This window comes from Cottoperca gobio, chromosome 8 (assembly GCF_900634415.1).
Source record: "Cottoperca gobio chromosome 8, fCotGob3.1, whole genome shotgun sequence".
Taxonomy (NCBI): domain Eukaryota; kingdom Metazoa; phylum Chordata; class Actinopteri; order Perciformes; family Bovichtidae; genus Cottoperca; species Cottoperca gobio.
The window spans coordinates 656,927-684,884 of record NC_041362.1 but is presented as its reverse complement, the minus strand read 5'-3'; the positions used below and the strand labels follow the sequence as shown (position 1 = coordinate 684,884).

At 38.7% G+C, this 27,958-nt stretch overlaps 1 protein-coding gene and 1 pseudogene across 1 annotated transcript; both read left to right on the top strand.

Moving 5' to 3' along the window:
• The window catches only part of LOC115011721 (myosin heavy chain, fast skeletal muscle-like), a 19,427-nt pseudogene extending 15,571 nt beyond the window's left edge, over nt 1-3,856 (top strand).
• Nucleotides 3,857-6,432: 2,576 nt separating this feature from the next.
• Nucleotides 6,433-27,131, top strand: LOC115011859 (myosin heavy chain, fast skeletal muscle-like). The gene is made up of 39 exons (XM_029437105.1): nt 6,433-6,636; nt 7,438-7,581; nt 7,662-7,818; nt 8,485-8,512; nt 8,628-8,739; nt 8,825-8,917; nt 9,015-9,078; nt 10,010-10,108; nt 10,194-10,297; nt 10,983-11,121; nt 11,202-11,320; nt 11,532-11,681; nt 11,752-11,922; nt 12,776-13,085; nt 13,219-13,304; nt 13,379-13,466; nt 13,579-13,696; nt 13,782-13,905; nt 14,204-14,340; nt 14,414-14,669; nt 14,754-14,996; nt 15,899-16,075; nt 16,150-16,295; nt 16,999-17,089; nt 17,173-17,562; nt 18,820-18,946; nt 19,169-19,287; nt 19,361-19,557; nt 20,482-20,665; nt 21,079-21,244; nt 21,325-21,449; nt 21,524-21,832; nt 22,401-22,604; nt 22,688-22,813; nt 22,885-23,055; nt 24,019-24,123; nt 24,234-24,329; nt 25,218-25,352; nt 26,387-27,131. Exons 1-39 carry the CDS (start codon nt 6,433-6,435, stop codon nt 26,426-26,428), a joined length of 5,856 nt encoding a protein of 1,951 aa, XP_029292965.1. The 3' UTR covers nt 26,429-27,131.
• Nucleotides 27,132-27,958: the final 827 nt, after the last annotated feature.

Here is a 27,958-nt window from a genome sequence, read left to right as displayed (position 1 = left end):
GTACTTTTACTTAAGTACTTTAACTACATTTACTTCACAATCAGTACTTTTACTTGAAGTACTTTAACTACATTTACTGCACAATCAGTAGTTTACTTTAAGTACTTTAACTATATTTACTACACAATCAGTACTTTTACTTTAAGTACTTTAACTACATTTACTGCACAATCAGTACTTTTACTTTAAGTACTTTAACTAATTTACTACACAATCAGTACTTTTACTTTAAGTACTTTAACTACATTTACTGCACAATCAGTACTTTACTTTAAGTACTTTAACTACATTTACTACACAATCAGTACTTTACTTTAAGTACTTTAACTACATTTACTCACAATCAGTACTTTACTTTAAGTACTTTAACTACATTTACTGCACAATCAGTACTTTACTTGAAGTACTTTAACTACATTTACTGCACAATCAGTACTTTACTTTAAGTACTTTAACTATATCTACTACACAATCAGTACTTTACTTGAAGTACTTTAACTACATTTACTACACACATCAGTACTTTACTTTAAGTACTTTAACTTTAACTACATTTACTACACAATCAGTACTTTACTTTAAGTACTTTACTAACTACATTTACTACACAATCAGTACTTTACTTTAAGTACTTTAACTACATTTACTACACAATCAGTACTTTACTTTAAGTACTTTAACTACATTTACTACACAATCAGTACTTTACTTTAAGTACTTTAACTACATTTACTACACAATCAGTACTTTACTTTAAGTACTTTAACTACATTTACTGCACAATCAGTACTTTACTTTAAGTACTTTAACTACATTTACTACACAATCAGTACTTTACTTTAAGTACTTTAACTACATTTACTACACAATCAGTACTTTACTTTAAGTACTTTAACTACATTTACTACACAATCAGTACTTTACTTTAAGTACTTTAACTACATTTACTACACAATCAGTACTTTACTTTAAGTACTTTAACTACATTTACTACACAATCAGTACTTTACTTTAAGTACTTTAACTACAGTTACTACACAATCAGTACTTTACTTTAAGTACTTTAACTACATTTACTACGCAATCAGTACTTTTACTTTGACTACATGTTACTGCACAATTTTACTTTAAGTACTTTCTTATATTGTTTTCTGTGACTCTTCAGGAGGAACAAACCAGCATCCGTTTGGCTAAAGCGCGGAAGGTGCAACATGAACTGGAGGAAGCGGAGGAACGAGCCGACTCGGCAGAATCCCAGTTGAATAAATTGCGAGCAAAGAGCCGCGATGTTGTCGGTAAAGGGTGAATAGAATTGTCCCCCGAGCACGTAGTAAACAGAAAATAATATGTGTGTGGCATTATGCAAACAAACATTTAAAGGGTTGAAATTCTGAAAATGTATTAATACTCAGTAGTTTGAATCAGAGCTTATGTTGATTTAAATATATTTCATATATAATTTTATGGCAGTTTTGTAATTTGGACAGTAACCTACAGTATAAAGGAACACTTACTTACTTCATTTAAATCCACCAGATTTGAGAGATACGTGGTTTTCTCTTAGACAGGAAGTGAGATTTTGAGGCAGTCTTGGGTAAAAATGTAATAAACTAACCTTCCAGTGAGCTAAATGTCGTACTAAGCAGCTGATGTATAAGCTAAAGACCATCATATTATTACATTAAAGAGGGCAGTTGCATTATGGGAAATGTAGGATCCCGTGTTTTTTGGATGTTGCCCCATACTCAGCACTAATAGTACTAATTAATTTTGCAGGTAATTTAGTCATAAACCAAATATTGGACAAATTAAAAATTAGATTTCATGAAATCTATCCAAAATCTATCCAATAGTTAGCGCGACATTGCACTCAAATCCAAAAGTGTCAAACTCATGGAGGCGCTAGAGGAAAAGTCAGAGAATCACCACAGTTGGTAGGATCATGCTCTGGGGAACATGAATATCTGTATAAACTTTCATACCAATGCATCCAATAGTTGTTGATATATTTCAGTAAGTGGTGGAACCGACCGTCTCATTAGACGTTGTCTCTGTCTGTGTAATGATAGACTCACGAGTCGGAGTTGTTAAAATCAGAAAATGCAAAACAATGTTTCTTGCATATATCCCCAGTCTGTGTTGTTAAGCCCTGGATCAGTCAGGACCGAGCAAAGTAAACAGAGACAGCTCAACATGCTCCAGGAATAGTGTCGACTCTGCAGTTATTTACGCACTGACCTGAACTAAAACCTCATTCTTATCCACAAAGAATGCCTTTCTGAAAGTCTTTGCGCCTGTTATGATATGAATAATTAACACCATCACATAATAACATCTTTAATCAATGAAAGAGCACTGACGGTAACAAAAAATAATCTAATTTTTTGATTGTAAAAGGGTCAAGAATGGAAAAACAATTATCTTTCCTTTGAAGTATTTCTTCCTTATACAAAAATGAGTATCGCCATTAGTTTTGTCTTGCGATACAAATACATTGCCAAAAGATGGAGACACTTTACCCATGTTCAATATTAATCCTTAAGTGTTTAGTCTCTTGAACCAATAAAAACATCAAATCTGATGCTGTTTTATTCGTTTCACTCACATTTTATCATCTGATAAACATGATGTTGATATATGATACATATATATTACTTTACAACAAAAAGGAAAAGCAGTTATATTTGAGATTGTACAACTGTTATTTGAAAAACTGGAATCTGGTATGGTTGATAATAATAAAATGTTTAGATATGCAGCTAGTTATAAGAATACAGACACAATCTTGTCACAATCACTAAAATGGAGAAGAATTAATGCATTAAAGCAGCAGAGTGACACATTCAGAGGCTGCCACCAATTCAACTGTAAAAATCACATTAGCACCGTCTCACTGCTTCAACTGAAAACCAAGATAAACAATTAAAAACCTGAATAAGAACAGGCCTGACATTTGGGCATTGTAGAAAAGCCTGCAAGTTAAAAATGGACCATGTCAAAATCCACATGTTTTTGCTCCTGTCCGCGGTGCAGTAATCAGCAGCAGCTGGTATGTGCATGACATTTGGAGGAATCCCTGTGAAGCAGGGTTAGAGTTACTGCGGTGCATGTGTGACTTTCAGCAGAGGAGCCTTATGTACGAAAAGCTGAAGGTAACCTCCAAGTGAAGAGAAAGAGGAGAACGGGAGGTACTTGAGGAGCTGACAGGTTGTTTGCACTAACTGGACACTAATTGGACAGGAAGAGACAAACAGTTCACCGCCGCGACTGCATTTTCACAAACTGCAGAGTTATTCACTCACAGCGGAGAAGTCGGCTTGTTGTTGGTGGCAAGACGATGTAAATTAAGAGCAGGATACACTTTTATTCAAAATGTTTAATTTAAATCTTATTTTATGTTACGGCCTTTCTGTTGGCAAGCAGCAGAGATTGGACCAAGTCATTGTTTGCAAGTCACAAGTAAATCTCAAGTCTTTGCACTCAAGTCCCAAGTCAAGACCGGCAGGTCCCAGATCAAGTCCCAAGTCCAGTCCCAGGTCAAGACAGGCAAGTCCCAGGTCCAGTCCCAGGTCAATACAGTTAAGTCCCAAGTCAAGACAGGCAAGTCCAGTCCCAGGTCAAGACAGTTAAGGCCCAAATCAAGACCGGCAAGTCCCAGATCAAATCCCAAGTCCAGTCCCAAGTTAAGACAGTTAAGGCCCAAGTCAAGACAGTCAAGTCCCTGATCAAGTCCCAAGTCAAGTAAGTCAAGTTCAAAGTCAAGACAGGCAAGTCCCAGGTCCAATCCCAGGTCCAGTCCCAGGTCCAGTCCCAGGTCAAGTCCCAGGTCAAGTCCCAGGTCAAGTCCCAGCGTTAGTTCTTCATGGTTCTCTCCTGCAACTTGATTGTATAGTGTAGGTTAAAACAAAGTGGATCTGGGGAATCAAATGTCGACTAGCTGGGAATGAATAGCGTTAACATTACGAAATAAAGGGAAATTAATTAATTTGTGGCACACTTTTTAAATACAGTACCTTTTATTCTTTGGTCTTCGGGAGAGGTATGGAGTATTTTCAAGTCCAAGTGAACTGGTGAGTCAATAGTTATAAAGTCAAGTCTTTAGTCATCAAATTTGTCACTTGACCTCTGGCAAACAGTACAGTTCTCAAAAATCTACAATTAATATGAATTCAAGAAAAACTGCTTATCAATCATATCAGACATAAAATAAAACTTACCTGATTTTCACCAGTTTGTAAAAGAACCAAGTGTTGTGTGATTTCTCCTTGTTACAGAGCCTACTTTACATACACTCTGCTGTACTGCTGGATATTAAGAGATGATTTGATGTATTTTCAAGATGACAACCTGCTGTTCACACTTGCTCCCCCTAATATGACGAGTGCTCAAGTTACAGACGCTCTCCCATGCTTATTCTAAAAGTGGTAGCAAAGCTGTCGTCATGTGTTTCTACACGGGACACCATTATGCGTTAACTTGTAAACAAACCAGACAAACCAGAAAACTTCCCTCAAGGTGGCGTGTCTATCACTAACCTTGGAATAGAATACATGGCATGAGATATGTTGCAGACAAATTGGTTTGAATAACAACGATTACAACACAATTTGAATTCAGAAGCAGCAGAGTAAAGCAGCATTTGTAGTAAATGAATGTGCCACCAGGATTTAGTCTTTTTCCAAATGATTAAAAATCTTCTTTCTCTAATATCAAGTGATTTGTTTCTAAACATAATTGTTTCTTAATCTGCCTCTTTAATTGGTGGTGTGCCACAGGGTTCGATTCTTGGCCCATTTCTGTTCTCTGTGTACAAGTTCCAATTTAGCCACTTTATTAATATTTTTGTAATTTAATTGTTATGCTGATGATGTGCCACTATTTCTCTAATCTAAATGCCATTACTCTGTGAATCAATTATTATTGTGTTTTAATTATTTGATACTATTTGAATTAAGTTTTTCAAAGCAGCTGTGCTATGTTTTAGCCATCATTCAAGACTAAAACATTGGGGATTTTTGGATATTGAAAGATTTTAAGGTAAAACATTTTGAAAAGTGTAATAAAGGCAATCCTTATCGCATCATTTCTTTGTGGGACTTTTAGTTTTGGATGAAAAATGAAGAAATTCCACAGTCAGGTTTTGTATTCTTTCTACATTCATTACCTTATTTAAAAAAATATATTTTAAAGTATAGTGTACTGGTACCAGTGGATAATTATGTGGATTTAGGGGGTATAGAAAACACTCAGAACTAACAAACAAACTACTGACATACAAACACACAGGTACAAATGTAATTGAAGATTTTGGGAGCCTTGACTAGAAAATATTTTCCATTAAAAAAAAAATACTATATTTGCATTCGCAAAATGTCCAGTTTTATATGACTTTACATGGGGAATTTAAAAAATCTATTTCTACATTGACTGATTTGCTTGCAGGTGAAGATAATGTTAATGATGTGCAGTGTCCACATGTAGAAAGTCAAGCTTCCTTACAGATTATGAATTACATGTTGTGTCAGAGAGAGCTGTAGTACTTAACCTTGAGAACCTAGGAATTAAATTATGTATCAAACATAATCAGACAGTGATAGGTAGGACACATTAGAAATGTGTGTGCTTTTCAGAATAACAACCTCAAGACAATTTCAGAAGAGTTCCCCAACAAGGATCAATCTGATTTGTTGGACAAAAAGTTAATTCTTCATGACACATTCCCAAAAAGTTATGTCGACATTGTACTGACAACTGTCTGGAGTTTAATCCAGTTAATCCAAGCAAGGTGCCTCGGAGGCGAATGAGCAGGTGGTGAAGGTCATGATGTTATGTATAGTGTATACCCATAAATACACACAATGACACGTTTCTGTTTCTAAATCAACATTATCACATTAAACACATTGATTCAGCAGCTCATTGTGCATTAAACATGGGAGGTAGTCCCACTGAGCAGAAACACAACATACACGTTAAGTAGCTAACGACAGTTCTTGACAGTATGGAAGTCATGTAAAAATAGTGCTTGAGGATTATCACCTGCTGCCGCTGACATGTTCCTATTACCACTAGAAGATCCTGTGCCATATTCAAGTGTAGGGTAGAGATCGATAATGCGACTTGATTGACATTTGAATGGAATGACATTGCCAAATTTGGAGCATCCGGTTTGCTTCAGTAGCACATTCGTCTTGATAAAAGGAGCCTCAACCTCCCGCTGGTCTTCACTTAGAGTCCTGCTATTCACTGACAATTGGTCTATCATTTTCCCCTCTGGCATCTGTCAACATTGTTGGCTCTGACTCAATTCTACTGGGTCGTGTAAACCCGGTAAGTAAAATACTAATCAGATTAGAAATCTTATGAAATGTTTAATCAATTGACCTTGCTTGCTTTTTTTAAATGTATTTTATATTATCTTCAGATATCAACATGAGCTCTGATGCTGAGATGGCCCAGTATGGGCCGGCGTCCATCTTTCTCCGCAAACCCGAGAAAGAGAGAATCGAGGCGCAGAATCGACCGTTTGATGCCCGAACAGCCTGCTTTGTGCCCGACCCCAAGGAGCTGTACATCAAAGGTCTCGTCCAGAACAGAGAAGATGGCCAAGTCACCGTGAAGACTATAGCTGATGAGGTAAATATGTCTGTGTACAGCTGAATTTATGTGCAAAAATCATTCAAAACAACAAAATTATCGTACACAAATGAGTTTAACCCAGTGACTTTCTGGAAGGTGGCTGGAAAAAAATACTAGAGCATGCTTTAAAACTGGTTAGTGTAATGTCAAGAATACATAAAATGTGATAAATGGGGAGTAAAATACAAACTTTAACACTTTAAGCCTAAATTGATTTGGTGTTTTACCTAATTTCTCTATATATATATACCTTTATGTTAAAGGTCCTATATTGTAAAAAGTGAGATTTCCGCTTCTTTTTTTATTATAAAGCAGGTCTAAGTGCTATATACATACTGTGAAAGAATCAAAACTCTCAATCCATGGAGACACATAGCAGAGGTGCCGACTACCTGGAAACACTGACCAATCAGAGCAGACTGGGCTTTTTTGGCTTGGGGGGCTTAAAGTGAATACAGGTCTATTCAGACAGACAGTATGAGAAAAATAATGTGCTTTTTGAACAATAAATAGTAGAATCCAAAATATAAGTATGAATCTGAAAATAAACTTAATATGTCTCCTTTAAAATTATATATAGTTTGTTCTCATGAATCCTGCAAGTAATTGAAGTTATTTATACTGATGTGCTGCAACCTGCAGATTTCCACTATTGTATACTGTACATGTGTTTGTTTTTAATGGAGAGTTATGTGTTGTGTACCTTGCTCTACTCTGTAGAAGCCACAGATAATCTAAAACGTCTGCATGTCCTATGTTCTTCAATCAATATAATTCTTCTGCTCCTCTCACTTTCAGATTGTAACAGTCAAGGACGAAGATTGCCATGCTATGAATCCCCCAAAGTACGACAAAATTGAGGACATGGCCATGATGACCTACCTCAACGAGCCCTCTGTGCTGTTTAACCTCAAAGATCGTTATGCAGCGTGGATGATTTATGTACGTAATAAGAGGGACATTTTCACCTCTTTAATCTGATTATCTCTCTCTCCTCACATACTGTCTGCTCTCCTCTGCAGACGTACTCCGGCCTCTTCTGTGTCACTGTGAACCCTTACAAGTGGCTGCCGGTGTACGAGCCAAAGGTGGTGTCGGCCTACAGAGGGAAGAAGCGCATGGAGGCGCCGCCACATATCTTCTCCGTCTCTGATAATGCATACCAAAATATGCTCACAGGTAATAAAGAGTGAGGAGTTATTTCAGCCTCTCACAGAAGTGTAGAGCTTTCAGACTTCGTTTAAACCAAAGATATGAGGAAATCTGTCACAACTGTATTCAAACAAAGTGTTGAACCTTCAGAGAAATGCTTTGTAAACATGTCTATATTTATGTAATTGTGCTGCAGTGTTGTCATTTCAATTGTCAAAATTCTATCAAATGCAAAACCTTTGTCATGAAATTGTCCAAATATTTTGCTAACTTCACCTTTGAACTCATTGTTGGTCAATCTTTACCGATGGTTCACGGTTATCGTAAATACCGATAAATCGAAACTCGGTTTTAAAACTTGAATATTTCTCTATAACATAAGAAACAAATCAGTTTTACTCAGTTGTTATGCTTCATTGGGGTTTGATCAGATTTAATTGACGTGTTCTGCAGCTCAAATTCAATTTTGTTAAATCTTGATTGGTGCACAGAAGGATGTGACATTTATCCAAACTTCAAACCAGGAAGAAGCTTCAGACATAAAAACAAAAATCTCAAAAGTGAAATACACAAAACTAATCACGCTTTTGTTGGAACATGTGGTTCATTAAATGTCCCATTGCAGTCTTAAAGCCACTTTAAACTGATCCATCACTTCACTGAGACCCTGAAGCTTGTTTTTATCATCAACAGATCGTGAGAACCAGTCTGTCCTGATCACGTGAGTCGTGTTGCATATTAATACAAATGTGTCTTCCAATTCATTAAATAATAACAAATGTACAGCATGATTTCTTTCTTCTTCTTAAGGTCTCTGTTTTGTTCTGTGTTCACAGTGGAGAATCTGGTGCAGGGAAGACTGTCAACACCAAACGTGTCATCCAGTACTTTGCGACAATCGCTGTGGCTGGTGGCGACAAGAAAGAGCATTCGTCTTGTAAAATACAGGTAATCCCTCAACAAGATGTTAACCTGATAACAATATAAATAAAACTACAGAGGGATTGTGATGACACCGGATGTGCTCTTCCAGGGGACGCTGGAGGATCAAATCATTTCAGCGAACCCTTTGCTGGAGGCCTTTGGGAACGCCAAGACTGTGAGGAATGATAACTCCTCTCGATTTGTAAGTATGAGACAGTTCGTCTTTTATTATTCCCAAAATCTGTATCATCACTCTCATGTTCTCTGCTGCAATTCACAGAGAGTTTTATATTTTTCAGGGTAAATTCATCAGGATTCACTTTGGAACTACAGGAAAACTGGCTTCTGCTGATATTGAAACCTGTAAGTTAATTTTTTCACATTAATAATGTTCATTATATGTAAATTGTATTAAATATAATACAATGTATATTATATTTAAATCAGGGCTGGGTATCGTTTAAAAAAATTACAGTACCAGTACCAATATGAGTACGTTTAAATTAATACCGATACCAGGAGCGTATTTTAAATCAAATACATTTGTTGGCATTTGTATTTTGTTTTATCTCAATATGAATTTGGGCATCTCAATATCTCAGGAACGCCTTGTGGGATTTTTATTTTTTTATTTGGCAAAAACGTCCACTTGGACTCAAGGACGAACTGATTAGATTTGGGGGGTCAGAGGTCAAACGTCAAAGGTCAAGGTCATTGTGACCTCACATATGAATTATTCCTGTGAACGCAGAATATCTCAGGAACGCCTTGAAGGAATTTCTTCAAATTGGCACAACCCATTTTCTCAGACGGCTGGCGTCTCCCTTAGAGATAGTGTGAGAAGCTCAGCCATCCGTGAGAGACTCGGAGTAGAACCACTGCTCGTTTGCGTTGAAAGGAACCAGTTGAGGTGGTTCAGCATCTAGTAAGGAGCCACCTGGGCGCCTCCCTAGGGAGGTGTTCTAGGCACGTCCAGCTGGGAGGAGACCCCGGGGAAGACCCAGGACTCGGTGGAGAGATTATATATATATATATTATAACACACCGCGCTCGACTTCACTAAACTACAGACTGCACGGGTTGTAGCTGCTGCAGCAGTTGGACATCACATGTTGCATTAAATCGATTGGCTGTGAGCAAAATCCTATAAATAGTCATTTCTTTCTGAATCTGTGTAGAAAAAGGATTGAATGCAGGTAACGAGAGAAGTTCAGATACTTCTTGGTACTGGGTTATTTGGCTATCGATACACAGCCCAACTTAAGATGATCATTTAATATATAATTCGATCTAGATTTGCTGGAGAAGTCGAGAGTGGCGTTCCAGTTGACTGAAGAAAGGAGCTACCACATCTTCTACCAGATAATGACTGGCCACAAACCAGAGCTGATAGGTATTCTGAAGACAATATCTCCTCATCACATTAAGACATTATGAAGAATACATTCAGGAAAATAAGTCTTTGTCTCTCTCTTCAGAAATGCTTCTCATCACAACAAACCCGTATGACTTCCCCATGATCAGCCAGGGGCAGATCACTGTGGCCAGCATCGACGACAAAGAAGAGCTGTTGGCCACCGATGTGAGTCATCTCTTGTCTGTCGCTTTCGACGCAAACATATCGGCTAAGTACATCAGCGTTGTTTTTTGGGGCGATTTTCTGCCTCCGAAGAACGAGAGAGCGGCGATGCTCCGCAGGCGTATTGAGGCAGACGGTCGGAAAAACAGTACAATCTGCAAAGTCTAACTTGGTGAATTAAGGGTTTATTTCACACACACACCGGCGACACCTCTGTTCCTCAATATAGTGGAAGAATAACAATATATAATAATAAAAGTCCTGCAAAGAAACGTCCGCCAACATGACGCCTCACAAAAGAGATAACGCTGCACACTCTGACGTTACAAGCTGAAAACTCTGTTTTGCCCGTCAACAGGGAAAAATGAGTTTCTGAAAATCCTCATCCTGGTCGGAGCTTTAAATGTTTTACAGTGACCTAAAACAAAAAGTCCAAAACAAATAGAAAACGTGAAATCTGTGAAAGAGGGTCACTTCAGAAGATGTCCAGTTGTGTTTTTCTGTTTAATATGGAAAATAGGTGTAAGAATATTTATTTTCTTGCAGTTTATTTATTAGAGTAAAACACCAAGTTATATCTGTAATCACCATATGTTGGGCTAACTGTGGCCAGTTGGGACATTTTAACATTCCGCCACATTAAGACACATGCATTTGGCTTCTCCTAACTCTACATTTATTTTAACAGTCTGCCACTGATGTTTTGGGCTTCACCTACGACGAGAAAATGTCCATCTACAAACTGACTGGCGCTGTGTTGCATTATGGGAACATGAAGTTCAAGCAGAAGCAGCGGGAGGAGCAGGCGGAGCCCGACGGCACCGAGGGTGAGACTTCTAACTTTAGTCTTTCTGTTATCAATGAAAACATGCAAATATTAACAAAAGGTGTAATGTTTATCTCTCAGTGGCGGACAAAGTGGCTTTCCTCATGGCTCTCAACTCTGCTGACTTGTTGAAAGGACTTTGCTACCCCAGAGTGAAAGTGGGGAATGAATATGTCACCAAGGGCCAGACAGTCCCCCAGGTACTGCCACAGTAAAGTGATTATGCATCATGAGGTGGACTTGTATAAGAAAATAATGCACAAAGTGATGTACAGTAAGTAGTGCAAATGTATACCCAATGCTAGTGTTCGCATAGTGAACATGTTAGCATCAGTTGCTAGCTAAACCGTTATGTCAAACTGATAGAAATATACATTTAGTGTTCATGCATCCTCAAACTCTCCTTATCAGGTCACCAATTCAGTTGGAGCTCTAGCCAAGTCCATCTATGAGAAGATGTTCTTGTGGATGGTTATACGAATCAATGAGATGCTGGACACGAAGCAACCGAGGCAGTTTTTCATTGGCGTGTTGGACATCGCTGGATTTGAAATATTCGATGTGAGTTAAGTTCAGTTTACGCTGATGATGATTCTCAGTTTCCTGTTGATATATCATTCTTCTTATTTAGTACAACAGCATGGAGCAGCTCTGCATTAACTTCACCAACGAAAAGCTGCAACAGTTTTTCAACCACCACATGTTTGTGTTGGAGCAAGAGGAATACAAGAAAGAAGGGATTGACTGGGAGTTCATTGACTTTGGTATGGACTTAGCAGCCTGCATTGAGCTCATTGAAAAGGTAGGATTCATTTTCTGCACAACAGTCTATATACTAATATATATATTGTATCCATAGAAATAGAATAGGAGTAGAACGGACGTGGGTTTGTATGGAGTAAGCCCTCTCAAAGATGCTCTGTAACTGAAGATAGCGCATTACAATCGGCGCCAATGGTAATCATAGGTATACACTTCCTGTCGCCTAAATAGGCACGTTCAACTGTTTTTAGAATTGATTTGGCTAACATTAGATATTTACACAGCTAAAGAACATGTTTAGCATTACGGATATTAGTTAGCTAGGGCGTGCACGAACGTTAGTTGATGTTAGCTTAAAATGTTGATGTTAACTCGCTGTGTTGCCAGATTTCTCAAGAGTTTGTTGCTGAGACAGACAAATTGGTCTCGGACAAAGTACATTTTTTCCTGATTTGTCTGTCTGAAAAATGCCATATTAGTGTTAGAATGTTCTGAAGATATGTGGCTTGTGAAAGATGGGTCCAATATTTACTTTGGTGACTATGGGCCGAAAGAATCGGTCAAAATCTGTGCTCACGTTCACTTCTCCCATTGGAGCTAAGCGACTCAGACCTCAAGCTAGTCTCCTAAAAGGGCGTGGCCATGATGAAGTCCATGTGACACAGATATAGGAAATTGGCTGTCAGTGCGGCGTCTCTTTTCTCTGGTCATTCCCATGACTACATTCCCTACAACAGTCGCAATGAAAACCATGTACATAAAACTGGCCGCAACTCTGACAATCCTGCTATTTTGATTTGAATGGGAATGTCCGTTCTACTCCTATTCTACTTCTATGATTTTGTCACATTTTACACACATAACTTAATGTATGTCTGTGATACATTCAACAGCCAATGGGCATCTTCTCCATCCTTGAAGAGGAGTGTATGTTCCCCAAGGCCTCAGACACTTCTTTTAAGAACAAACTCTACGACCAGCATCTTGGAAAAAACAATGCTTTCCAAAAGCCAAAGGTTGTCAAAGGAAAGCCCGAGGCTCACTTTACTCTGTTGCACTACGCCGGCACCGTGGACTACAGCATCACCGGCTGGCTGGAGAAGAACAAAGACCCTCTGAATGAGTCTGTGGTGCAGCTTTACCAGAAGTCATCAATGAAACTGCTTTCCTTCTTGTATGCTTCCTTTTCTGGGGCTGAAGGAGGTACAACATTTTCAAAAGACAGAAACTGAATTCTTAATATGATTAAGACAATGATTTATCAAAAGACCGCCCCAACAGGTACCGGGCTTCACACATTCGCAAATGCCAAATAATTATTCTCTCTGCATTGTAGAATCGGGTGGAGATGGTGGAAAAACTGCAAAGAAAGGAGTAAAGAAGAAGGGCGGTTCATTTCAGACGGTGTCTGCAGTTTTCAGGGTACAGAAGTGTTAATCTGTTTAGATATGGCTTTCTTATCTTGCAAAGATGTAATGACAATTAATCTCCTACAGGAAAATCTGGGAAAACTCATGACCAACTTGAGGAGCACCCATCCTCACTTTGTGCGTTGCCTAATTCCAAATGAGGTTAAAACACCAGGTACAGATTTACGGACATATGCGCTTGTTGGTGCATTTAAAGATACAAAACATGATGTTGAAATATGCTCCTAGTGTCTGTTGCCAATGAGTTAATGTTGACTTCACTGTAGGTATCATGGACAATCACCTAGTCATCCACCAGCTGCGCTGTAACGGCGTGCTGGAGGGTATCAGGATTTGCAGGAAGGGATTCCCGAGCAGGATCATTTATGCTGACTTCAAACAGAGGTCTGCATCGATTCCTACCTGAAAGAACGACATAAACATAACTGATGCTGTTTGTGATAATCTATCTTTACTCAAATTTGAACAGATACAAAATCCTCAATGCCAGTGCCTTTCCTGAGGGACAGTTCATCGACGGAAGGAAAGCTTCTGAGAAGCTTCTTGGTTCGATTGACCTTGACCACACTCAGTACAGATTTGGGGCTACAAAGGTAGGTGTCTAAATGACTCATAGGGTTACCTTCTAAAAGCTTTAATTGGAGGCGTGTGGCCGATTGTTTATTATTGGCAATTTGTTGATTTTCAAAACCAGATGTTTTTTTTCTCTCTTCTCTTGACCACTCGTAACATTTTCTCTTACCTATGAAAAGAGCAAAAATACAAAAAACATTGGTAAATCTATAAACTTACAGAATTAGGAGCGAATCTGTTCATATATCGCTTCCTGCCTGAGGTCCATTGATTCACTTTAATGGATATTATGCACTTTCCTACACTTTATTGTTTCAGGTCTTCTTCAAAGCTGGCCTACTCGGCACTCTGGAGGAGCTGCGAGATGAAAAGCTAGTTTCTCTCGTGACCCAGACTCAAGCAGTGTGTCGGGGTTATCTCATGAGAAAAGAAATCTCCAACTTAATTGCTAAAAAGTAAGGTCAGCACCAAAAAAAAAAATGCTGGGACAGAAACTAAACCAGTATCACTAAAAACTTTATCTTACAGAGACTGCGTCTGGATTCTGCAGTATAACTTGCGCTCGTTCATGAATGTGAAAAACTGGCCGTGGATGAAGCTATTCTTTAAAATAAAGCCACTTCTGAAGAGCGCAGAGACCGAAAAGGAGATGGTGACCATGAAAGACGACTTTGTCAAAAGTAAAGACGACCTGGTAAAGTCAGACTCCAAGAGGAAGGATCTGGAAGAGAAAATGGTTTCTCTTTTGCAGGAGAAGAATAACCTCCTTCTGCAAGTCCAATCTGTGAGTGTCAACCTAAAATATAAGCTACTGATCTACGTCAAATCATCCAAGCGATCAAACATTATTGTTCTTTCTTTTTCATAGGACTCAGAAATTCTTTGCGACGCAGAGGAGCGGTGCGAAGGGTTGATCAAGAGCAAATTCCAGATGGAGGCCAAACTCAAAGAGGTGACCGAGAGACTGGAGGACGAGGAGGAGATGAATGCCGAACTGACCGCCAAGAAGCGGAAGCTCGAAGACGAATGCTCTGAACTTAAAAAGGACATCGATGACCTGGAGATAACTCTGGCTAAAGTTGAGAAGGAGAAACATGCCTCAGAAAACAAGGTTTGTAACGGAGCAGGGTATCTTAAAAACAACTTAGCATTTTAATGGAATTTCGTCATAAGTTCGGCCAATGTGCACCAGATGGGATTTTGAAGCAGATGCATTTATAAAGCCTTTTGCTTTTTTGCTAATAACCTCTAAACCACGGCCCAATTTCTGGTTGATTTTCCCCAGTAAAGTTCAAACACGTTTTCAGAATCTGAATTTATTGCCAAGAAGGTTTTCACATACAAAGAATTTGCTTTGATTTTAATGGTGCATAACGTAAACACAGAAAAATAAATTTAAATGGAGAAATCGGAGCAAATATTGAAATATATATATTATAGAAAATGTGTACAGGAAACATACATATACAAAAAATTAATTACAATAAAAATGTTAGAAATTACTGTGCAAAGATATGTACAGTATATCTGAATTAAAATCGGAAGAGTTCTAAAAGTGGTAGCATTGTGCAGAAATCTGTAAAATCAAAGGAATGGGCAAAGGTTCAGAGTACAGAGTATGAGGATGAAGTTTTCATCTCATCCATATTTAATTTGATTAATTCCATGTTTGGACATTCCCAAAGAAAATACAACTTTTCCAATAATTGGTTCCCAGATTGGTTTGGGCTTGGACTATTTTACATAAAATGCTATCATTCTTTTGTATTGTATTTGTATTTTGCACTTGCAACCACATGTATTTTTTTGTGGGTTTTATTCGAATACATCTCGTTTGACAGCTGTAGTCACCTTTACAAAACCGTAATTATTTTAAAAGGCAATAATTAAGTTTAGTTTTTATTGCTTGCTCTATTTTACCTGCTCAGAGTTGGTGTTCTCTAGCGTTGGAAGAACTATGTGCTTTTCTTCTCCTGATTTGTGTTGATAATTCATGCATACTACTTATTGCAGGTTAAAAACCTAATGGAGGAGCTGGCTGCTCAGGATGAAAACATTGGAAAACTGACCAAAGAGAAGCGAGAGCTTCAGGAGGCTCATCAACAGGCGCTGGATGATCTTCAAGCGGAGGAAGACAAAGTCCACTCTCTGACCAAAGCCAAGGCTAAGCTGGAACAGCAAGTGAATGATGTGAGTAGCTGATACTAATACATTCATGGTGTCACTTGACATCTTAATTAACTTTTTTACAATTTGCTTTCAAGCTCGAGGGTTCACTGGAGCAAGAAAAGAAGATCCGCATGGACCTGGAGAGAGCCAAGAGGAAGCTCGAGGGGGATCTGAAGCTTGCTCAAGAATCCCTGATGGACCTTGAAAATGACAAACAACAATCTGATGAGAAGATTAAGAAGTAAGCTAAGTATGAGAATAATACATCTTGAGTTTTAAACTGACATCTCAATGCTCGCAGCTGACAGCTCCCAGTTTGTGTTTGTGAGGCAAACACTCTCTCCACATTTAAGAGCAGGCTGAAGACTTTTGTGGTAAAGATTATAGTTAGGGCTGGCTCAGGCTTTTCTTGAACCAAGCCCCTAGTTACGCTTCTATAGGCTTAGACTTGTGTCCCTTAAATGCATGTTACTAACTCAGCATCTGGAGATTTTGTGTCTCTCATCTGCCACTATTAAAGGTTACGTCTGGATCATGAATCGTGGCTGCACTTGTTGCAGTAGTTCATGTATAATTTTTGGAGGCACCTGGAAGCTTTTTGACATCCTCCTGAATTCATCTTTTTCATATATGATCACATTATAATTTTTGTTACATGGACTGTCTATGTTGTTTATTCTCAACACACGACATCTATTGCACGTCTGTCCGTCCTGGGAGAAGTATCCTCCTCAGTCTCTCCCTGAGGTTTATAACATTCTCCCCTTTAATTGTAGGGTTTAATTTGGGGAGTTTTTCCTTGTGCGGTGCGAGGGTCTAAGGACAGAGGGGGTCGTATGTTGCACAGTCTATAAAGACCCCTGAGACAAACTTGTAATTTGTGATATTGGGCTCTGATTTGATTTGACTGATTGATGACATCTTGTTTCTTTTTGTCCTTGCAGAAAAGAATTTGAAAACAACGAGCTGCTCAGCAAAATTGCAGACGAGCAAACGATTAACAACCAGCTTCAGAAGAAGATGAAGGAGCTCCATGTAATAAAAGTCACATTAAAGTCATGCATTAATCAGACTGATGACAGCCCTCATGGTATGCATGCTGTATGTTTTGTTTTAAGGCTCGTATTGAAGAGCTGGAGGAAGAAGTCGAGGCCGAGCGGGCCGTTCGGGCGAAGATCGAGAAGCAGAGGAGTGATCTGACGAGGGAGCTGGAGGAGATCAGCGAGAGGCTGGACGAGGCCGGAGGAGCCACCGCCGCACAGATAGAGATGAACAAGAAGCGGGGAACAGAGTTCCTCAAACTACGGCGTGACCTGGAGGAGTCCACACTGCACCACGAGGCCACGACCGCCGCGCTGCGCAAGAAGCAGGCGGACAGAATGGCTGAGATGGGGGAGCAGAACGACAACCTGCAGAGGATCAAACAGAAACTGGAAAAGGAAAAGAGCGAGATGAAGATGGATATCGACGATTTGTCCATTAATATGGAAACAGTTGCAAAAACCAAGGTGGGATTTTTCTATTTGGATTATGGTATTAGCCAGATGTTTACCGAAGTAAAAGTACTAATACCATGCTTTTAAACTATTCCGTTACAAGTAAAAGTCTTGCATTCAAAACCATGTATGTATCAACAAAATCTACTTTAAGTAAAAGTACTGATTGTGCAGTAAATGTTTTATATTATATCTGATGTTCCTGTTACATTAATGTGTGTTACATGTTCCTGTTACATTAATCAAATCAAATCAAATCAAATCAAATGTAATTGTATAGCCCAATATCACAAATTATACATTTGTCTCAGTGTGCTTTACAGACTGTACAGGATACGACACCCTCTAACCTTAGACCCTCTGTCCTTAGACCCTCTGTCCTTAGACCCTCTGTCCTTACACCCTCTGTCCTTAGACCCTCTGTCCTTACACCCTCTGTCCTTAGACCCTCTGTCCTTAGACCCTCTGTCCTTAGACCCTCTGTCCTTAGACCCTCACTTCGCACAAGGAAAAACTTCCTAAAAGAAACCCCATAATTAAAGGGGGAAAAATGGAAGAAACCTCAGGGAGAGACTGAGGAGGGATCCCTCTCCCAGGACTGACAGACGTGCAATAGATGTCGTGTGTACAGGATAAACAACATAGTACAAATACAACATTTGACAGAAATCATGTTGTGTTGAAAAAGAGAAAGTTTGGATGAATCCAGGAAAATGTCAAAAAGGCTTCCCGGTGTCCAGCAGGACCAGGGCAGCAAGCGCTGTCACGATTCGTGATCCTGACGTAAACTTTATCAGTGGCAACCTGCCACATGAGACACAGACACTCCGGGGATGATGCCCCGGATGATGAGTTAGTAACATACATTTACATAAATGCATACAGATAGAGAGGGAGAAGAAGAGAGGGAGGGGAGGAGAGAGGAAGAGAAGGAGGAGAGCAGGGAGGTGTCCCCCGGCAGTCTAAGCCTATAGCAGCATAACTACGGGCTGATCCAAGGCAAGCCTGAGCCAGCCCTAACTATAAGCTTTATCAAAAAGGAAAGTCTTTAGCCTACTCTTAAATGTGGAGAGTGTGTCTGCCTCCCGAACACAAACCAGAAGCTGGTTCCACTGGAGAGGAGCTTGATAGCTGAAGGCTCTGGCTCCCATTGTACTCTTAGAGACTCTAAATGTGTGTGTTACATGTTCCTGCTGCATTAATGTGTGTGTTACATGTTCCTACATGTACAAAGTTCATCACAACTGACTTCCCTTTACACACTTTTAGATGAACCTGGAGAAGACGTGTCGTTCACTTGAAGATCAGTTTATGGAGCTAAAGACGAAAAATGATGAAAACTTGCGCCAAATGTCTGATCTCACCAATCAGAGGGCTCATTTTCAAACTGAGAATGGTAATTACTTTTCTCCTTTTGCTGAAATTGATAAAGCTACAGAGGAAGTATTCAGATCCTTTATTAAAAAAATGTTTTGAATTATTTACTAATGATTCTTATGAGAAATAAAACACCTTCACAATGTTTGTTTGGTCCAATCAACAGAACAAAACAAAACATTACTAGTAATTATTTACATTCCAGCATGGGTTTTAATTGAAACATATTTCCTGGTTTTAGCGGAGTATTCGCGACAGATGGAGCAGAGAGAGAGTCTCATCTCTCAGCTGACCAGAGGAAAACAGGGATTCACGACTCTGATAGATGAGTTGAAGCGACGGATCGAGGAGGAGACGAAGGTACCAAAAGGTTTGCAAACACTCTTCAGCTTCTCTTAGCGTTTTTCTTCTCATTGCTTGTTCTCCTTGCCAGGCTAAAAACGCCCTGGCTCACAGTCTGCAGTCGTCCCGTCACGACTGCGACCTCCTCCGGGAACAGTTTGAGGAGGAGCAGGAGGCCAAAGCCGAACTGCAGCGTAGTCTGTCCAAAGCCAACAGCGAGGTGTCTCGGTGGAGGAACATGTACGAGACGGACGCCATCCAACGCACCGAGGAGCTTGAGGAGGCAAAGTAATCAATAGTCAGACTTTAATATTAAACGTCAACTAATATGTAGAGAGGTGTTAGAAAAATATTCTTAATAACGCCATGAAGTCAGGATTCAATTCAAATAAAAGTCTTGATCAATATTCTTATAAGAAGAAGCCAAGTTTTATTTCATACAAAGGATGATCAATAAAACTCACACAAATACAGGTTTGTAAGGTCTGCTGTGCTACTCCGAGAAGCAACTCTCTCAGCCCTAATATATATACATATTCACACACAGGAAGCCATGAAGAGCTTCCAGGTCAGTTTTCCGTTGTTCTACAACATGGGGGTTGCAGAAAACACAGATGTAAGCAATCAGCTCAGGTTTTAGATGATGCTAATTCAATCGACTCCGCTATAGAAGTATTAATTTACCAGGCTGGGAGCCTGTTCTTTAGAAAGTGCAGTTCACCTCCTGTCCCCTGCTGGGTTTAACACTTCTTTGTTAACCCTGTCTGGCCTTCTGCCCTGTCTCCTGTCTCCTGCTGTGCTTTACACTCGGTATTATAATCAGTATTACCTGTATTTTCCTATCAAGAGGGAAACAGGGCACTGGAAAAACATTTATTCAAAGAGAGTTTTTTAAAGATTTTATTTAATTGTTTTCTGATTTTTCATACTGATTTTAGGAAAAACTTTATTTTGCGAGTCTTTAACTTGAATAAAGTCCAAGGGAGTTTCCATAAATGACCTTCCAAAATCACTGATATCTGTCATATTGGTTGTAATGTTGACTATATTGTTAGTCCCTTAACAAATTGGTAAAATTTGAATACAGTGGATTCCTCTTTTTTCTTTTTATAGAATATATATAAATACATGGGAAAATGATTGAATTAATTTGTACAGGAATGATTCTGTCCCAAGCTTTAGGATCTGTAACAGTGTTTTTATTGTTGACAGGAAAAAGCTCGCTCAGCGTCTGCAAGAGGCCGAAGAACAAGTCGAGGCGATGAACTCAAAGTCCGCCTTGCTGGAGAAAACGAAACAGCGACTGCAGAACGAGATGGAGGATCTCATGGTGGACGTGGAGCGTTCCAACAGCTTAGCAGCCGCCCTCGACAAGAAGCAGAGAAACTTTGACAAGGTGTTTATCTTTTCTTAATACCACATGAGTTTCTTTATAACACGAGCAAATACAGCTGCTGTATCTGTATCTGTATCTGTATCTGCGTCTGTATCTGTATCTGCGTCTGTATCTGTATCTGTTCAACCAGCAAAATATACACATATATACAGTATATGTATATATATATACTGTATAAATCTGAATTAATGGGTTGATTCTAAACGTTTGAAATGTTGCATTAAAATGTTTTTCAGCTCGTTTAGTAAATCATCACACCTGCTGCTGTGTTGTATCTCTTTGTAGAAGCTTTTTCTTTTCTACCAAAACTGTTTTGCACTGCTCAGGCGGTCACAGACATTATATAAAATCTAGAAGACACATGTGTCGGGATTCGTGCACATCCTTACTTGCTAATGTTTCGATGAGTTCAGATTCTGGCCGAGTGGAAGCAGAAGTACGAGGAGTCTCAGGCCGAGCTCGAAAGCGCCCAGAAAGAATGTCGATCTCTGAGCACTGAACTCTTCAAACTGAAGAACTCGTACGAAGAAGCGTTGAATCATCTGGAGATGATGAAAAGGGAAAATAAAATCTTGCAACGTAAGTGAAATCTTATTGTGGGAAAACAATAGTTTGTGAGAAACATATTTAAATCAGTGATTGATTGTTTGTAATCCCAGAGGAGATGTCGGACATGACAGAGCAAATCGGGGAGGGCGGGAAGACGATTCACGAGCTGGAGAAGTTCAAGAAGCAGGTGGAGACTGAGAAATATCACATGCAAACCACTCTGGAAGAAGCTGAGGTATAAATGACGACAAACATAAGCTTTAAATGTGTCTTCGGCATTAGTGTGAGTAACAGTGGATGTTCTTAAAGGCCTCCCTGGAGCAAGAGGAGTCTAAGATCCTGTGTGCGCAGATGGAGCTGAACCAGGTGAAGGCCGAAGTGAACAGAAAAGTGGCGGAGAAAGACGAAGAGATCGACCAGCTGAGGAGGAACAACCAGCGCGTGATGGAGTCCATGCAGGCCACGCTGGACGCCGAGGTGCGCAACAGGAACGACACACTGAGGGTGAAGAAGAAGATGGATGCGGACCTGAACGAGATGGAGATCCAGCTGAGTCACGCCAACAGGCAGGCAGCCGAGTCCCAGAAACAGCTGAGGATCGTCCAGGTGCAACTCAAGGTACAGCAGCTCAGAGCAATCTATATCTGTATCTGTATCTGTATCTATATCTGTATCTGTATCTGTATCTGTATCAGTATCTGTATCCGTATCTGTATCCGTATCCGTATCTGTATCTGTATCTGTATCTGTATCAGTATCTGTATCCGTATCCGTATCTGTATCTGTATCTGTATCAGTATCTGTATCCGTATCCGTATCTGTATCTGTATCTGTATCTGTATCAGTATCTGTATCCGTATCCGTATCTGTATCTGTATCTGTATCTGTATCAGTATCTGTATCCGTATCCGTATCTGTATCTGTATCTGTATCAGTATCTGTATCCGTATCCGTATCTGTATCTGTATCTGTATCAGTATCCGTATCTGTATCTGTATCTGTATCTGTAAGTAAAACAGTAAGATAGTCAATAAAAGTATCCACAATCATCTCTAACCCTGAAACCAACACATTATATGTAGTGAGGATACAACAGTGGTGATATTACAAGTCTCATGAATTTTAAAAGCTTTTTATGTAATCATTTGAGTGGGACTGAATGTTCTCCACTGCAATGCATTTTTAGGATGCCCAAATCCACCTGGACGACTCCGTCAGAGGGCAGGATGACACAAAGGAGCAGGTGGGCATGATGGAGCGCAGGACGGCTTTGATGCAGGCGGAGGTGGAAGAGCTCCGAGCCGCCGTGGATCAAAGCGAGCGCAGCCGCAAAGTGTCCGAGCAGGAGCTGGTGGACGCCAGCGAGCGTGCAGGAGTTCTGCATTCTCAGGTTGGGGTTGTTTGTATCGAACTCATCGAATAAACCTGTTTTCTTTTAATCTGCAGAAGTTACGTCTCTTTTGTCTTCTGCAGAACATCAGTATTCTAAACACCAAGAAGAAGCTGGAGGCGGATATTACGAAGCTTCACAGTGAGATAGAAGAAGCCGTGCAAGAAGCCAGGAATGCCGAGGATAAGGCCAAGAAAGCCATCACTGATGTAAGGCGCTCCGCTCTTATTCATAACACAGATTTTATGGGGACAATTAATCCTGTTTTGGTTCCTCTCAGGCCGCCATGATGGCTGACGAGCTGAGGAAGGAGCAGGACACCAGCGCTCACCTGGAGAGGATGAAGAAGAACCTGGAGGTGACTGTGAAAGACCTGCAGCACCGCCTGGAGGAGGCGGAGAGCTTGGCCATGAAGGGTGGGAAGAAACAGCTTCAGAAACTGGAGGCGAGGGTGTGTGTACTGTTTCTACTTTACAGAATAATAGTTTGTATTCTGCACTAGAATAGACTTGAAAAAGAGATTCTTAATCTCAATGGGAGGTTGAATAAAATAAAACAAATTAAATGATGAGAAGAAAGTCATAATAATTTTTTAAAAAAAAGTCTCAATATTACAAGAATAAAGTCTTAATTTAATAACAATAAAGTCATAATATTTCAAGACAAAAGTCATCAAAATGACAATAAGGTAGTAAATTAATGAGAATATAGTCATAATATTTTAAGGAAAAAGTTATAGAGATTACAATTAAATAGTCACAATATTTCAAGAAATAGGTCATAATAATATGAAAACAAAGTCCTAACTTAATAACAATAAAGTCATAATAATTCAAGAAAAAAAAGTAATGAAAAAAACCTGTTTACATCTCTGTATATATACACATATATATACAGAGATGTAAACCAGTTGTAATATAGTAAGTAAACATATATAAAGGTAAATGTATTGATACAAAAACTATTAAACTTGACAACTAAACTAGCAATTAAAGTCCATGATGTAGCGCAGACTACAATTCTACTACTGCAAAGTTTGTACCACATTATTTAACATTTATTCAACCTTCCATTGAGATTAGGAATCTCTTTTCAGACGAGGCCCGGACAAGACATCAGCACAAACAAACACACAAAAGGAGACAAAAACAAACAAGCACAAGGAACCTTAAAAACATTTGCATCTTAAATAAAACTGCACTTATTTTGTGCATTTTGGATTTAAAAGTATTCAAGATCAATTCATTCATTTAGTTTCAAGGTTTCTGCAACAGATTCTTTGCAAAAGAGGGTAAAACGGCATCTGGCACCTTTTGCAGAACACTGTATTTCTGTATATTTTTCCATAAAGCCGCTGCAACATTAACGTGCTTAAAATCATAGAAGAAATCTTGAGTTATGCTTTCGCACGCAGGTCCGCGAGCTGCAGAACGAGCTGGATGCTGAGCAGAAACGCTCGACGGAGGCCATCCAAGGACTCCGTAAATACGAGAGGAAACTCAAAGAGCTGAGCTATCAGGTGAAGCTGCAGAAACTATTAACTATTCATTCTTTTATTGAGCCTTCGAGCATTTCAGCATCGTGTCAATGTTGTAGAAATGATGAAATAATGAGTTTGTCTTCTTTCAGTCTGAGGAAGACAAGAAAAACAACATTCGACTGCAGGATTTAGTCGACAAACTGCAGAACAAAATGAAAGCCTACAAACAAAACGCCGAAGAAGCTGTGAGTGAATCTCAATCTGCAGAAATATATTCAGTAATATTAAATCATAATATTACGAGAATAAAGTCAGAATCTATTGAGAATAAAGTCAGAATATTTCAAGAAGAAAGTCGTAATATTACAAGAGTAAAGTCTTAATTTAATAACAAGAAAGTCATAATATTTAAAGGAAAAAGTCATAAAACTTACGATAAAATATTCAGAATTTAATGAGAATAAAGTCTTAATAATTCAATAAATAGGTCATAATATTATTAAAATAAAGTCTTAATTTAATGACAATAAGGTCATAATAATTCAAGAAAGAAAGTCATAATGTTACGAGAATAAAGTCATAATATTACAATAATACATTCTTAATTTATTGAGAATAAAGTCAGAATATTTCAAGAAAAAAATAGTAATATTACAAGAGTAAAGTCTTAATTTAATAACAAAAAAGTTGTAATATTTAAAGGAAAAAGTCATACAAATTACGATAAGATATTCGTAATTTAATAACAATAAATTCAAATTATTTCAAGAAAGAAAGTCATAAACAATTACGATAAAATAGTTTTAATTTAATGAGAATAAAGTCATAATAATTCAAGAAAAAATGACATGAATAAGGTAGTAATTTAATAAGAATAAAGTTTTAATATTTCAAGATCTGGTAAGTGATTGTGTACCAATTATTGCTTTAGCGTCAATTCACTAGATGATGTCGGTGGCCTGTTATTCACAATACTTTTACTTTTCTTACTTTAACTACATTTTGCTGAAACAGACTTTTACTTCAGTAAGCTTTTGAATGTAGTGAAGTATTTCCACAATGCGTCATATGAATAAAGGATCTGAATGCTTCTTCCCCGTCTGACTAATACTGTCGACGTGACTCCCTCCCAGGAGGAGCAGTGCAACGTGCACATGGCCCGATACAAGAAGGTGCAGCACGACCTGCAGGAGGCCGAGGAGAGAGCGGAGGTGGCCGAATCTCTGGCCAATAAGATGCGAGCGAAGAGTCGGGAAATAGGGACAAAGGTACTGAGTGGATTTTATTTTATATGTACAGTAAATAAATACTAAAATATATTAGAGGAGGAGGAGGAGGAGGAGGAGGAGAACGAGGAGGAGGAGGAGGAGGAGGAGGAGAACGAGGAGGAGGAGGAGGAGAACGAGAAGGAGGAGAAGGAGGAGGAGGAGGAAGAGAACGAGAACGAGGAGAAGAAGGAGGAGGAGGAGGAGAACGAGGAGGAGGAGGAGGAGAACGAGAAGGAGGAGAAGGAGGAGGAGGAGGAGGAGGAGGAAGAGAACGAGAACGAGGAGAAGAAGGAGGAGGAGGAGGAGAACGAGGAGAAGAAGGAGGAGGAGGAGGAGGAGAAGAAGGAGGAGAAGGAGGAGGAGGAGGAGAACGAGAAGGAGGAGAAGGAGGAGGAGGAGGAGGAGGAGAACGAGGAGAAGAAGGAGGAGGAGGAGGAGAATGAGGAGAGGAGGAGGAGAGGAGAAGAAAGGAAAGAGGAGGAGGAGGAGGAGGAGAACGAGGATGAGAGGAGGAGGGGAGAAAGGAGCCCCGCACGGCGGAGACGAGAGAGGGAAGAAGGAGGAGGAGGAGGAGGAGGAGAAGAGAAGAGGAGAAGAAGGAGGAGGGAGGAGAGAGAGAAGAAGGAGAAAAAGGAGGAGGAGGAGGAGGAGGAGAACGAGAGGAGAGAAGGAGGAGGAGAACCGAGGGAAATAAACCGAGGAGAAGAGGAGGAGGAGGAGGATGTGAAAAGAGAAGAAGACAAGAAGAGGGAAAAGAAGATAGAAGAAAAAAAAGAGGAGAAGATAAGAAGAGAAGAAGAAGAAGAAGAAGAAGAAGAAGAGAAGAAGAAAGAAGGAGAAGAAGAAGAAGAAAAGAAGCAAAACATGGCCGACCTCTAACAATCAATTACAGTAAATAATAATTTACCCATAAAAGTCTTCAGCGGAGGTTTTACGTTTTTTACGATATTTTTTCTCAAAGCTGATCTTAAAAATAAAACCTTGTATGAAGTAATATTAATAAACATTGTAAACTGTTTCTGCATCTTCTGCAGGCACAAGAGGGACCGGGCGAGAAGATGAATGTTGGACTTTAACTCTGCAGCGGAAACTAATGTACATGATTTACCTTATTAACATCACAGCATGCTAACTCATATCAGTAAATGTTGCTAAAATAAATTAGCAATCATCCATCAAATGAGGAAAAACTGTCATTTATATATTAAATAAATCCATTAGTGACGTAAACAACGACCTAAACTGGAGCTACAATATTTATGTCTCCAAATAACTAAATGACATTAAATCTCCTGTAAAATGAGTGATAAAAATTATAATGTGATTTTTAAGTGGATCATAAATAGAAATAAAACAACTGTCCCAATTGTTTTGCAAGACTAATATTATGACACATTTTTCCATTTATAGTTTATAAAAGTAGATTAATTATTCATTTTGCTTTAGCAGCTAAAAGCTCCAGGCTCCTGCAACACAGGTGTTTGCAGTATGCTGATTAATTGGGGAAATGAAACATTAAAGCACAACAATAATAACAAACTACGGTGATGAATCTGTGTCAAAATGTAGTTTTAAAATCTTCATTAATTCAGATTATGTGCTCATATGTTGCATATTCCTAAATAAAGTTACTGAAAATAATCCAAAATGAATCCATTATATATAGTTTCATCCTCATTTAATCATTTCCTCTCGTCTCATTTTCACATTTTAGTTTCATGTTTCTTATTCTTGTCCCTGCTGTTGTTTTCAGTTTTAGAACGGTAATAAATGTTTGTAAAATTAAAGTTAATGTGTCCTGTGTTCACTCACGAGACATCTGTGCTTCCCTTCTATGTACAGCAAAACATTATAACTATTATACTAATAACTTTAATATAAAAAATAATATTAATAATACAAATAAAAATATATAATATTAAACATAAAAATAACAAATAATAATATATATTAATACAAATTTAAATAATATATAATATTAAACATAAAAATAACAAATAATAATATATATTAATACAAATTTAAATAATATATAATAATGATACAAATTAAAATAACAATAACAAATAATATAATAATAATAATAATAATAATACAGTATACCGCTCTCTAAATTAATACAATAAATCAGTGGATTTTTATTTGTTTTTATTGAAACTAAGGCAACATACATCCACTACCACGATGCAGACAGTTCCTGGTGCTCACCATCACTTTCCAGCGCTTCATATTTAAAGCCACTATGTGTACATTTTGAACATTTCCTGCTTCGCTCCCTCCAGAGGTCGTTTTAAAAATAAAAAAGGCACTTAAATGTGTTTCCATCCTTATTGTCTTTACGCTTTATTCCACTTTACACATAAAAAACTGATCAGAAATGCAGAATAAAGAAGAAAAAGTTGGAATATTGTAAGATGTTTTTGCGCTCCGCTGCGATGGATCAGTTGCTGTGTTGATAAAAACAAAATGCGACATGATGACGAGACTTTGCTCACATTAATACATAAAAACAAACACAAGAAGATATTTACTTCAGTATTAATATCAATACCACAGTTTAACAATACTCCGACATTCAGAATCCTACTTAAGTAAAAATACAAAAT